General features: G+C 36.4%; 1 protein-coding gene and 1 long non-coding RNA gene across 2 annotated transcripts in view; one reads left to right on the top strand and one right to left on the bottom strand.

The window, feature by feature from the left end:
* The window catches only part of LOC128135036 (uncharacterized), a 26,815-nt gene extending 24,132 nt beyond the window's left edge, over positions 1-2,683 (top strand). The window contains exon 3 of the long non-coding RNA XR_008232906.1: positions 2,405-2,683. This is a non-coding gene — a long non-coding RNA (uncharacterized LOC128135036). The remainder of the gene's footprint in view (positions 1-2,404) is intronic.
* ERCC4 (ERCC excision repair 4, endonuclease catalytic subunit) overlaps positions 1-12,992 on the bottom strand; it is a 17,231-nt gene extending 4,239 nt beyond the window's left edge. The window contains exons 1-10 of the mRNA XM_052773472.1: positions 12,775-12,992; positions 11,585-11,765; positions 8,430-8,625; positions 6,863-7,070; positions 5,604-5,784; positions 5,131-5,259; positions 4,452-4,562; positions 2,682-3,273; positions 863-955; positions 33-145 (exon numbers count right to left, since the gene is read on the bottom strand). Coding sequence (XP_052629432.1) covers positions 33-145; positions 863-955; positions 2,682-3,273; positions 4,452-4,562; positions 5,131-5,259; positions 5,604-5,784; positions 6,863-7,070; positions 8,430-8,625; positions 11,585-11,765; positions 12,775-12,948 — 1,978 coding nt within the window. The 5' untranslated portion in view covers positions 12,949-12,992. The remainder of the gene's footprint in view (positions 1-32; positions 146-862; positions 956-2,681; positions 3,274-4,451; positions 4,563-5,130; positions 5,260-5,603; positions 5,785-6,862; positions 7,071-8,429; positions 8,626-11,584; positions 11,766-12,774) is intronic.

Genomic DNA, 12,992 nt, shown 5'->3' with positions numbered 1-12,992 from the left:
TAGTTACAGGCCTAACTTCATGAACTGCTCACCTGCTTTGCGTGTGTCAGTGGAAGCAGAGGCAGGTTTAGCATCTCTTACTAGGTCTAAGTTTGTTTCATCTCTTCCTTCTCTTTCTTCAGGAATAACCATGCTGGCCTTCTCTCTAAGGAACCACAAAGAAAGAAACACTAAAGACTGCAACTATATGAGAAAAATAGATGAAAATACTTTAATACCCTTCAGCCAGATGTAAAATTATATATAGTTTAATACGAATTGCAAACCTGATCAGAAATGCAATTTACTAGGTCTTCCAGATTGTTGGGCTAGATGCTATATTTTTATTTTCAATTGATAGCACTTTTTAGCATCTGCTTTTTTTATTTTTAGAACTTCTCTGGGTGTATGAAACAAAGGAATTAATGACTAATAATAGCAGTATAACCTAGTGAGAAGACACTATCAGTAAAAATACTGTTTTACACAGTCTAAGAAAATAATTGGTTTGTTCCCCAAAAAGACTTCAGTCATAAAAGCCTTAGAAATATCTTACAAGAAATGTTACCTGCAGCCAAAAACGTACATTTACAGAAATGAAATTCATAGACTATTAGGGAAAAATACAAGTGGTGCTGTTTAGCCTTTGAAATTTAATATTAAAACCCCCTAAAATTAATAAACAAAGTATCAGGGGCTTTGAAAAGGAAGGTTTTGACTTTTCGTTGATTCTCAGTGGGAAAGTTCTTTTAACATCTGAAAAGAAATTGAATTAGAAGTTTATTTAAAGCCTTCACACGGTTAAGCACTTTAGTATTTAAAATGTAATCATATAAGGGAATTACGTGAAACAATAATAAAGGTAGTAAACTAATTTTGTTACCGAATGAGTTTTTCAAAGGCCTCCTTCTCTTTTCTCAGAGCTGTGAGATAGCGCTGTTCTTCTGTTGAGCCCCCATATATAAGAAAATAAACTCTGCAGGTTTGGAAGAGAGGGGGGAAAAAAAAAAAAGAAGAGGAAAGAAAGAAATCACAAAACTTCATATTAAGTTAAAAACATCCACAACCAATATTTAAGATTAGTAGCAGTAAGTGCCTGACAAGTTAGTATTTGCCTTAAAAAAGGCAAGTGAAAAAACACTATCTTTTTCTGTAAAGATATTCCAAAATCAGCAACAAAAAATCTTATATCCAGTGTTCCCTCTTTTCCCAGTGGCAGATACACTTACTGGAATTCTGGGATTCAACCAGAGTGGACTCAGACTGCAGTCAGCCATTCAGTAAAGACACAAAGCAAGTATAATGGAGAAGTTACTTTCTTACTGTTTTTAAAATCTTCCCAGTAGAATATATATATAACAAACTAAAAAACCTGCAATCATCCTGGGTTAGGAAAAAACGCCACCTAAATACATCTGATGATGTACAAGGAAATCGTAGGTTCTACAAAGAACAAGCTGTCATTTATCTCGCAGAGATGAGCACACCGACAAATGAAGTTTTATTCTGCAAATAGCGATTTAAATGGAACATATAAGAATTAACAATTACCTTAAGGAATTAATTGCCTATAGCTTTTCAGCACAGTCATTTTTTTCCAGTATATTTTAATTGAGGTACATTTTGACAGACTGATAGGATTTTATTCCTATTACTTTTTTCATGTGGTACATGTCCTAACCCCTACTTGCATGACTGCATCTGATTTTCCCGCTCTGAAGCGTGGGAACGTGATGCTGGAGGTAGATATAACACATGCTGATTAGGCAATTAAAAATAAATTGTACAAATAACCCAGAAATTATCCTCATGCAATATACTTTGTGAGTTCTGTCATTTATATCTGCAATAGAGAGTCCTTCCCTGGAAATCAGGTACAGACACACTAAATACTGCCAAACTGATTTCCATTTTCAGTTACGTTGCATATATACAAATCTTTGACTGGAAAATTACAACTACTTTGTTAAATTTATGCAAGTAATTTTCATGAAGTGATTAATGTATGAAGCATTAGAATTCAAAAGGTAATAATTTCATATGCCAATAAATTGTGTTTCAACTGTAGTAAGTAAAGCGTGTTTATTCTAAGACTTAAGGAACTGCTGTAAGTTATTTTCAGAGAGGTAGAGGTATAACTACAGTTTACTGTATTCAAGAAACGCTGTATCAGGCAACCATATAAATGAAAAATAATGCAAAAGCTCATATTATATTAAAGTTTTCTATATTTTTAATTAGGCTGTAACATTTATTCATAAACATGAGTTTTGCAATTCACAAGTGTATCAAATATATATACACAATGCGGAAATCTTTCTGTCAGCTAACACCAGAACAGAGTATAACTGCAAATACTCAGTATAACTGCAAATACTTCTCATTTTCTTTATTGCGTTTTCCTTTACTTGTTTTTCTGTTACAGTTCCTGAATTAGTGGTCGTCAGCATGACCAGACATCAGGAAATGTGAAAATTAATTGAATCCAAAATTAAGCTTATTGTGTAAAAATCACACCAATAGAGACGGTTCAAAATGAGACTACAGCACCTCCAAATGGATCTACTGCCACTAAGATCATCTAAGCAGGTCTTGTAGAAGATGGAATGAACTTTTTTTTTTTTTACAGGTATGTTTCTGCTGAAAGTCCACTTTTTATTTTTTCTTTTAAGACTAAAATTACCCTGACCAAGTCAACTTGCCTCAAAGGCTTCCCAGGCCTGCTTGCCTTGTAGATTTCCAGCTGCCGAACAAAAGTTAGTTCTGCATCATATAATACAACGTATCTTGGTTCTACTTCATGCAGTACCCGAGTGAGCGCATAGGGATCACTGCAACCCTGCAACGGATGAATAATTGTGAGCGGGTTCTTGAAAATACCGTAGTAACAATCTGAGGGTAAGGTGACATGGAAATCTTCAGGAATGGTCTCTTCGATAATGCTTTCTTGGCTACTGCTTAATTCTTTGTTGTCTTCTACCTCTAACTGCTCTCCCTTTTCCTCCTCAGTTTTCCCTATCATTTGGATTATAGTCCGGTCTTGCTGCTTCTTGTGTTTATTTTGTTTTGAAGAAGCTGTGAGTTTGGCTTTTTTGGCTTGAGGCCCTGTGTCTGGTCTGGCATTTCCTTTGGACTTGACAGCTTTTCTGTCCTTAATCCACACTTCTTCAGCTTTCTCATCCTTTCCAAAGGTTTTGTTATACAGTCTTGTTAAAAAAGCTTCTGCTCCAGCAATAATATACTCCCTGAGCTGCGCACAAGCTCGGTCATCACTGGCACAAATAAGCACTTGCCCTGCAGTCAAGAAACAATATCATGTTTATAATCTGTTATGCTGTACTTCTTATCCAGCTACAAGACATCCCTTGAGCAAATTGTTTTTAATGATCCTAGAAGCGTGCCTGCCAAATGCCTTTATATCTGGTTGTCACAGTTGCTCTGGACTTTCAGGGAGTCTAAATTGCATGACGTTTTGTACCAAAAAAGATTACAGAACATTAATGGAAGTTCAGCATTCCTTATTCTTATACCATCTAAATTAGTGAGGTCTTCCTTTTGACCATCTGAAACGAGGCAGATATAGGATGTATTGAAACATACTTGGACAACTACTTTTTTTTTTCTTTTTTTTTGGATGTGGAATAAGAGAGAACTTAATTTAGACCATTCTAATTTTCAGCCTTTGTCAGCTGTGTTAAAGAGTCTAAAAAATACATGTTTCACACAGTATTATTGACATTTGTGGGCCTTGAATGACGATTCCCCACAAGCTGACTCAGATAAACTCCTACAACACTAGGTGAGAGAGCCAGATCTTATCCAGAGTCAGAACACTGTGGGTGGGAGAAAAGAGCACTTTTTTACCCTTACTATTTCCTAAAATAAAAATTGGTGAAATTTAAGGGGACGAAAAGCCCTAAAATAGGAAAGGCAGCAACACAGTTAGTTAGAAACACACTTGCCTTCTACTGTCTACCTCATTTAGGTGCATCTCCTGGAGAAGCAAATTTTCGGGTGCATGAGAAGAATGTGTGAGATGGAAATGGCATAAGACAGAACCCCTATTTTTTCTGAACCTGAACTTGAGAAATGAGTTAATGGTACCTTCATTGATTATTACAAATTTCCACGACATTAGTTTTATTGGTTTTGAGACTACGGTATCAGTACAATATTGAAATGTAAGTTAAAATATTTTTTGTAATAATACAGAGTATTTCCTAAACAGTATTGCATAGTAACCAACAGCATTTCTCTTTTAGAGCAAGAACTAAATAGGAGTTTATGTAACACAATTTAGTTTTACATAGTTTAGGTACATAAACTCCTTGTCTTAAGTCCACAAAATATTAAATTTAAAACTAGCTCTTTAATAAAACTACAGTAAAGAGTTAGGGTCCTTCTCTCAAAAGTCAAGTAGAAGTAAAAACTAGCTGTACTGTGAAAACTTACATCATTTAATATTCTCTCACCTGGACCACCAAGGTCTTCACTGTTCTTATTCTCATTTTCAATCTCTTTTAGTACTTCTCTCAAAGCTTCCCATTTTGGGTTACTTTCTAGAACCAATTCCCTTTTCAGTTCTGAAACAAAGTAAGATTGAACATAGCAGCTCTTGCAGCCAAAATATCCTTCAGAACTTTAAATTAGTGGTTAGATGTCAATAGCGTGATGGTTGTTGGCAAATATGATATTCAACAGCCTACATATGCAACTTGTTATGCTAATGGGTTGGAGAGCACTCTTACAGAAACATTCAAAAATGGGGATAAGTGCTTTAGTGAAGCAAAAATTTACAATATTCACTCATTCTTCAATTCTGAAACTCCTGGAAATATTTTAATAAAAGCAATAGCAGCCTCCTACCCATTCACGTAAAATAAGATCAGCTAAACACCAATGTAATTCAAGAACAATTCCATAAAAGCTCTCCCAGTATCAGCTGAGCAAGCTTAGAAGAACCCCTTAGTTCTTCATGACTCTGTTTTGTGTTTATTATATGCTTTTTGAACTAAGATTATGTCTCAACTTATCCCAGCTAACAGATTGAGATCTTGAGCTGTTTTAAGATGTAGGGAACACAAGTAATAATATGCAGAGCATCTGAAATTGTGTGACACTCTCAAACTTAAAATTAGGAATGATCAGTACCATTTTCCTTCTTTACATCACTTTTTTCAGAGACTTTGCCTTTCTGATTCAGTTTCTCATCTGCAATGCGATAAACTCTAGCTCGAGCATTTACAAACATGGAAGTACTGGCATCAAGAAACAGCCAACCTAAAGAGGAAAAGAAAGCAGTAGTAGTTTGACATTTGCAATGTGTATGTGTTTCAACCCTTTCCAGTAAAAGCCCCAAATCTCTCATCTGGAATACCTGTGCTACCTGCTTGCTATGTAATTACTAGCTTAATAAAAGACAGAAATGTGATGCAAATCTCACACTGTTAAGTAACAGCAGTTAAGTGGGAAGATGAAAGCATTATCTGTCAATAAAAACCTACGTCCTTATGGCTGGTTATATAAAACCTAATTAGATACCTTCATATGTTTGGGAATGTTAATTAAAAACATCGATACTTCACTGTTTCATGCATTAACTTGTATGGTCATTCAGTGTTTACCTGAATTCTCACCAAAAGCTTTTTCACTTGCTTTCAGTGACTCTAGAAGATTAAGGAAAGTGACACAATCATACTGAGTTAGATACAGTAGCAAAGTACGTAGTATCTTCAAATCCTGGACCAAAGATTTTGTCTTGGCTCCAAGCTGATGCCAGAGAGGATCTAAATAGTGACGTATTGTCTAGAAATATAAATTGGAAAGTTCAGGATGTCAAATATATAGTATACTAACAAAGATAATGCACTTTTTTTTCCTTTACAGGGCATGCCACTAGTTTCCAAAGTTATTAAACATACTCAATTAAAAATTTGATGGTGAGGTATTTGTTTTGATAAGTAATCATTTTTTTCAAAGTTAACATAATATAGATGCTTATATGTAAAACATTTCAACAATTAGCAGATGTATATCATTTAATGCTTTCAGTGCATATTTTCCTGTCCATATAATAAAAAAATACTGGTAAAATAACCCCCCCCTTATTTTACCCCTACTGGCCTGTGCCTTTAGTATCTAGTATCCTTTACTTAAGTAAAGTAAAAAACATTATTATGCCATTTAATTTTCAAAATAAGATGAGATGCACAGATATGCAACCTACAGAGCATAAGGAAAAAACCTCCAAATATTTAAAGTACAGAAGGCCTTACATCAAGATTAAATCACAGGTAACATAACCATGTTTCACTATGATGGTTGAAGTTTATGATTTTACCCTACAGAAAGCATATGTAAGCCAAACATTGCAGATCTGCCAAAAATAACAATGCACACACAATTAGTAACATATATAATGATTAAAGACACAACAGATGCATGCATGAGCCATATTATGTATTATACACAGTGCTTCTCCTAATAGAGAAAATAAAAAATACAAGCAGGAAATTCAAGAGGAAAAAAAGGTGGGGGTGTGTGTAAGTAACTGCATAATTATCTCTGAAGTATTCTGAGCTGAAATTGCAGCCATCTTTGTAGTAATAATAATAAACCAACCATGAATCAGGATGTTCTTACTGCAGGGACTTTGGAAATGAAGGAAGAACAATAATACCAACACATCAAAAACTCTACTGGCAACTGTAACATCACCATTTAACACAGATTCTCTCCTTGTACCAGTAATAAACATGTCATGGGAGAATACTCAGTTGATGCTGGTTAGTTATTTTACAAATAATATTTTTGTTTGCATGGCAGACAGTTTGAAGATCTACATCCCTTTAATTAGACACAGCAAAACAATCAAAACAGTTACCTTGTCAAAAGGTTTACCAATAGCATTTTCTAAAGATAGATCTTCTACTTCAAGAGCTGGATTGTAACGTTTGAGTTCTCTCAGACATGCATTCAAAATGTCCAGGACTGAAGTCTGGATAGCACGCATAGCGGGGGTCATTGACACATGTATTTCCACCACTTCAGGTTTATGCTTCTCTAAAAATGAGTTCACTGCTATATGAAATCTAAGAGGAAAACAGCTTATTGAGATTTACATGGATGGTTTGCTTGACCTACAATTATTCAAAAGTTTGTACAAACTACAATTACAATTGTTTTAAATGTAAACAAGTAAGTTAATTACAAAATAAATCAGTTTATCCTAATGTGAAGACTGCAATCTTATGAACAGCCTCAGAAAACCATCTATTCCACAATTATGACTGACATGCAAGCCTATAGTGCTGGTGAATGATCCATGTAGATCCACTAGATTCTACACCATTATTACATATAACAAATATTAAAGTAAAACCAAAAAATCTCATGAGGGAGAAACTAGAATGGGTTTATAAATCCTTTTGAATCACATGGATCCACTAGCAGATTCTGTGACCTTCCTAGATTCTGATTACAGCAGGGTGCTTGTTAGAACACTGCCTTACAGCCAATGCGGCTGTACAGGTACATAGATGCTAGCTGATTTTTACCAACAGAACAAGGCTCAGAGAACGCTATGTCTGACCTCTGAAACTCAGTGGGCATGTCCCTTACTGTATGCTGCACTCTCAGGTCTTTTCATGGTTCAGAAGCCAAGGAAGAAAATTTAGAGAGCTTTTATTCAACCTTTCCTATCCTAGTTATGTCCATTTCTACTTCTTTGTGATACTGGAAGACTGTTAAAGAGTTTACAATGCAGAGTAACAGTACATTAAGATGGAGTGAAACTCATTCTAGACTGGACAAAAGGAACAAATGGGCAGACCTCCTGCCCAAGGCTAGAGCACTGAATGGGTAATCAGCTAAAGTGCCCAGTGCCATTTGTGGCTTTGCTCCTGAAAAACTTAATGCATGTCACAAACTTGGCAATTTGGTTTCTATCAGTCATCAAGAAATATTCTTCATACACAACATACACGTAAAAGAAGATTAAAAAAAATCTGTCACGTAGAAAGAGATCCATGGAGTTTCATCGCAGTTGGAAGCAAATACCTCCATGAATGGCAGAACTGAGAGACTGTATTCCTATTACTTCATGGCTTAAATAATCTGTTTAATACGTGAAGTTTTTCTTAAGCTATTAGGAATGTCACTTTCTGCTGCGATTTCTGTTGGCTAAAAGGACAGCTATACCATAAGGTTCAGCCCCTTATAGATTTAAAGTGGGTCTATTTTCAAAAATACTTACAGAAATTTAGCACCTTTAAGATCACTTCTGTCAAAAATTGAATGAAATTTGTTTGGGAATACAAGAGGGAACACAGATTAGCAGTGTGACTGCATACACCTCATTTTTCTTAGGAACCCATTGTAACATCCTTCACCTTTTCCACCTTTTTTTAAGTTTAAGTTTAAATCTCCAATGAAATAAAGAGGTGCTGTACCTTGGCCACAGATAAAGTTTCCTGACGAAAAGATTTCTCATCACTCTTTCCACGTGGCAAAAACCAGTGTTAAATGCAATCGCATTATCTGTAAAAGCTTTAATGAAGCCTTGCTTGTTCTTCTGGCGATAAAGTCGCAAGATAAATGCTTCCTGACAGGACTCAATGATTCTGTGTGCTTTGTACACCAAAATGCCTGGCAAAATAAAAGGTTTTCAAGTTACAAAAAAGTAAACAAAGGTCCAATTTTGTATAGATTTTTCCTCAAAACTCGTATTTTTTTAACCTTTTTTTCTTAAATAAAAGACAACAGGAATTTAAGTCTTCTAAAGTGATGGTTGAACAAACTTTCCAGGGTTCAAACCAAGCAATTCCTCAGTTTCAGTACCATGGAATCCCCAAATAACAGAACTGGGTTAATGATGCATCTTTAGCAAAAAAACCCTTGTGCTAGAGTGGCAGGACGTATCAGCTTAGAAAATTCTTTACTCCTAAGGCAAAACTTGAACCTTATAAAAGGAGTAAAAGCAAATACAAGACATAACACACTATTACAACAAAGCAAGTTTAAATATGTTCAAGATTGTGATATTTGAATTATTGTATTAGAGAAGTTCTGGAATTACAGACTTGGTAAGTATGTTTCATTGGTAACAGTTCAAGTCTTTACATAATCAAAGAACTTCTGAAAATATGTATTTTGCTTTCCCCCCGCTTTCTGATGTTCATATTCACACTTGAGGACAGAAAGTACCATCAACTGTATGAGCACACCACCAATTTTCTTTATGGCTATGGGTGTATTAGGAAAAGAAGATTTATCATGCACATTTTAGTACAGAGAAGTGAAACAATAGTTAAGTGTTTGAGGTGAATACTTCTGGGATTTACACTTCACTCAGGCAAGACCTGTTAAAATGAAGGCTTATTTTGTCTCATGCTTAATTGTGTTACATTACACACATTACATTTTTTCATTCTCCCCCTAGTGAAGTGAGGCCTATGTGGTACTTTTATCTGTTCACAGCTTCCAGTGGAATAATAAATGCCTTTCTAAAATGGAAGCAAAGGACATCAAACATCACATGTTTTACCTTATGCCTACGTAAGCTGACAAACTTACAGTGCATTTAATTTCTATAACAAGTTTCTTCAACTCAGCACCCAGCCATTGATTTTAATATGCCTTTACTTTGTAAATGAAAGAGCATCTATACAAAAAAGACTTCCATATAACTGCTAGCCATTCATGATCAAGTCATGGAATAATCCACTAAAAGGTATTTTTCTATCTAGATATTACATCTCTCCTATGAAGCAAATTTTTCAGAACATAATAATGATCGTACTCATATCTGAACATCTTCCTGTTTGTCAAGATGTGACTCTGAAAGGACATTACAGGCGAGACAGAATTTGTAATGGGCCAATAAGACTATGTATTTATCATAATACCTTCCTACTTTTAGTCAATATTTCTCTGCTTGTGAAGTGAGTTTATACTGCTGTGTAAGCCTTGGTAGAAACAACTTGCCACTGTTTACTACACCAACTTGCATCACTTTTACTATGCTATTAAGGAAGTCATTTCTATTTGGCCAACACCACCAGGAATAATTCTTCTTTACTGCAGTGATAATTTCTTATTTTCATTTAGCTGAATTTATGAGTTCATCAGGTCTTAATTCACATGTGATTCTACATTGGTTTTATAAACAACGTTTATAACACCTAGAAACACTTTTGCTATGTTAACTCCTCAAGAAACACTATTACAAGTTTTTGTTGGTTTTGTCATGCAATTTCACACACAAATAATATAAGTTTCCAACAGAACCACGTGTTATGCAAGTTTTAAATGAAGGAGCCAAGTCTATCAAAGCTGCTGTCACACTGACCTCCAGTGGCAATGCAAAAACTATGACAACTGTGTCATTATAGGACAGGACTAGTTTTTAGACCTTTAGTGTATTTTTTCTTTTCATACCGACGAAGTCCAAAGGTGTGTTTTCTTTCTTTTTTTTTTTTTTTTTTCTTTGGTAGGACAGAAATGTAGAGAGGAAGGAGTCAAGGGGATGAAGAGAAATTAAAGTAGGTTGCCCAGAAAATGTGGTCACTTTTTTTTTTTAACCTAGAATTATCAGAATTGACAGATCTGGCATCCTTTGGCTGTAACATAAAACTGTTCAAAATGTTTTACAGATTAGAGCTTGTCATATATTGACTAAAAGAAAAGGGATACAGCTTCTGAAGCAGAAACTTATGTTCTTCTAAGCATTCAATATTCAGTTATGTTTAGCCATTAAGATGTTAACATTTAGATAATGGTAAAATATTCTTATATTCCTGGCTCTTAGATATCTATTTTACTAGCTCTCCAGGCTGTAACAGGGTTTCCAGCTTAGACAAGAACATAAAAACAATGGTGATTGAGGGAGAAGGGGAAAAGAACACAGGATGAAAGACATAACTCTAACATCTTTCAAGTATGACTTCTATATAAGAACAAAAAAGGTCACAAGCTATTCCCAAAATCTTTACGTGATAGTAACAGCACTACTTCATAATACTGCTATTTAGATAGTGTCCAAGGCACGTCAAGACAAAGATTAGTAAGGTATTGCTATTTTTTGATGGGAAAAGTCATCAGGAATAATTTTTTAAATGTAAAAAATAGGTAGTATGCATGGTTGATAAAACAGGACATCTAAAAATCAGTTTTAATCACAGGGCATTTAATCATAGGCCAATGTCCTATAGACCACAGAACACTATTTCACCAAGTGCAATCAATTCTTTTTCTTTGAAAGCCAGTCTGAATTTTGTTTCTTAGGTCAATGGCATAGTTTAACTGCTGATTTGTTTTCCAGCCACTTATTGATATCAGAAAGCCATACAAATGCATGATCCAGTATCTAAAAATAATGTGGATGTTTACAAATTCTATGGTTAAATAATGCAAACAAATCTGGAGCAAAGAAAACCATTGAAAAAAAATGAGAGAACTACATATTTGCTCCTTTTACCTCAGTCTTTGTAGAAAAAAAGGAATAATTCTTCAACCTCAATACCGGTTAGTAGAACTCTTCATATAGAATTAAGCTTTATGTATTTTCAAACAGAATAGTCTTACCTTTATTTCATTAAACTCTTACCGGTAATGAGGTTTGCAGGAATTCTGTCAGTAAGGAAATCTACCACAAGGATTCGACTTGTTGCAAAGATGACTCCTCCTTGTGTGTAAAATTCATATCGTGTATTATTTGTAATTTCATTGGTAACACGCCGAGGAAGATGAACAACTCCATCTGAACTCAGCTGATCAATAAAATACTCCTAAACCAAATACAATAAAAACACAAGACATCATTGTGGAAACTGATGAAATGGTTGCAAAAAAACTTTAATTATACATACTCTGTTAATTTTGAGGAGCTGTCCAAAACCAATTAAAAGCATGGTAGTGTAACATACTACCTAAGGAAGTCAGAATTATGGGTTTTTTTCTTCTTAGGTATACTTTGTTCAGTTTCAAACTCTTCCAGGTGATTTAAAAATGCATTTATTTTCAGTAGCAGCTAGACAATACTTAAGCAAATATGAGCAAGTGACGCTCAAAGAAGCTTACGTTTTCTTATATTTTAACAGCTCTTTTTCAGAGAAAAGGCAATTTCAATACTGACTTAGTAACAGAGAACTGGGACGAGATCATCTTTGAGTCCACTCGCCTGCTATCAAAGACAACTACAGCAGGTTGGTCATATACGTCAAGCTTAATTTTATAAACTACAGCTGTGATATTTATTCACCTATGGTCACTACAAAAAATCCCCAGAACATCACCTCCCGGATGGTGGGAAATCTCCCTGGTTCCAGCGAAAACAGACGGGATTTTTTTTTTTTTCCCCCCCCACAAGTAGGGTCAAATGTGTCAACAAGTTTCACTCCCTTCTGCTCACTAGCTACTTAGAGATTTCTGCCATTTACAAGTTACGTATATAAGCTTATTTTAGATCGTTATTATTAGGACTTCCCCGTGCTGCACGAGTAGAAATTCGGACCTTGATGTGATGCATCTGGTCTGACAGCTTCCCCCCGGTACGTGCAAAGGCCCCGCGCTGTCCCCACCCGCGAGCCCGCCCGGTCACCCGCACCCCGGCCTGAAGACCCCCCCTTCGCTCGGAGGGAGCGGGCAGCAACCCCCTCCCACCCCCCGGGACGAGACGCTGACCGGACGCCGCGCCGCCGGCCGTCCCCGGGATGCGCCCGCCGAAACTGAGAGGGGACGCCGCTGAGGGGGAAGGGGCGGGGCAGGCGCGACGCCGCTGACAGGAGCTCCCCTCACCTCCTCGGCGGGGCTGGTGTTCAGCACCAGCACCAGGCTGGCAGGCTCGCAGTAGAGGCGGAGGAAGCGCAGCAGCAAGCGGTCGATGCCGAGCCCGCGGGCGCAGACCACCAGCCCGTCCTGGTGGAAGAGGTCCAGGAAGATTTGGCTCTCGTGCTCCAGCATCACCGCCATGGCCGCCGGCCCCCGTCGCCGGTGGAGCTGCGCATGCGTGCCAG

The sequence above is a fragment of the Harpia harpyja genome, chromosome 21 (genome assembly GCF_026419915.1).
Source record: "Harpia harpyja isolate bHarHar1 chromosome 21, bHarHar1 primary haplotype, whole genome shotgun sequence".
Taxonomy (NCBI): Eukaryota; Metazoa; Chordata; class Aves; order Accipitriformes; family Accipitridae; genus Harpia; species Harpia harpyja.
The sequence above is the reverse complement of the archived record's forward strand: the minus strand, read 5'-3'. Positions and strand labels throughout refer to the sequence as shown.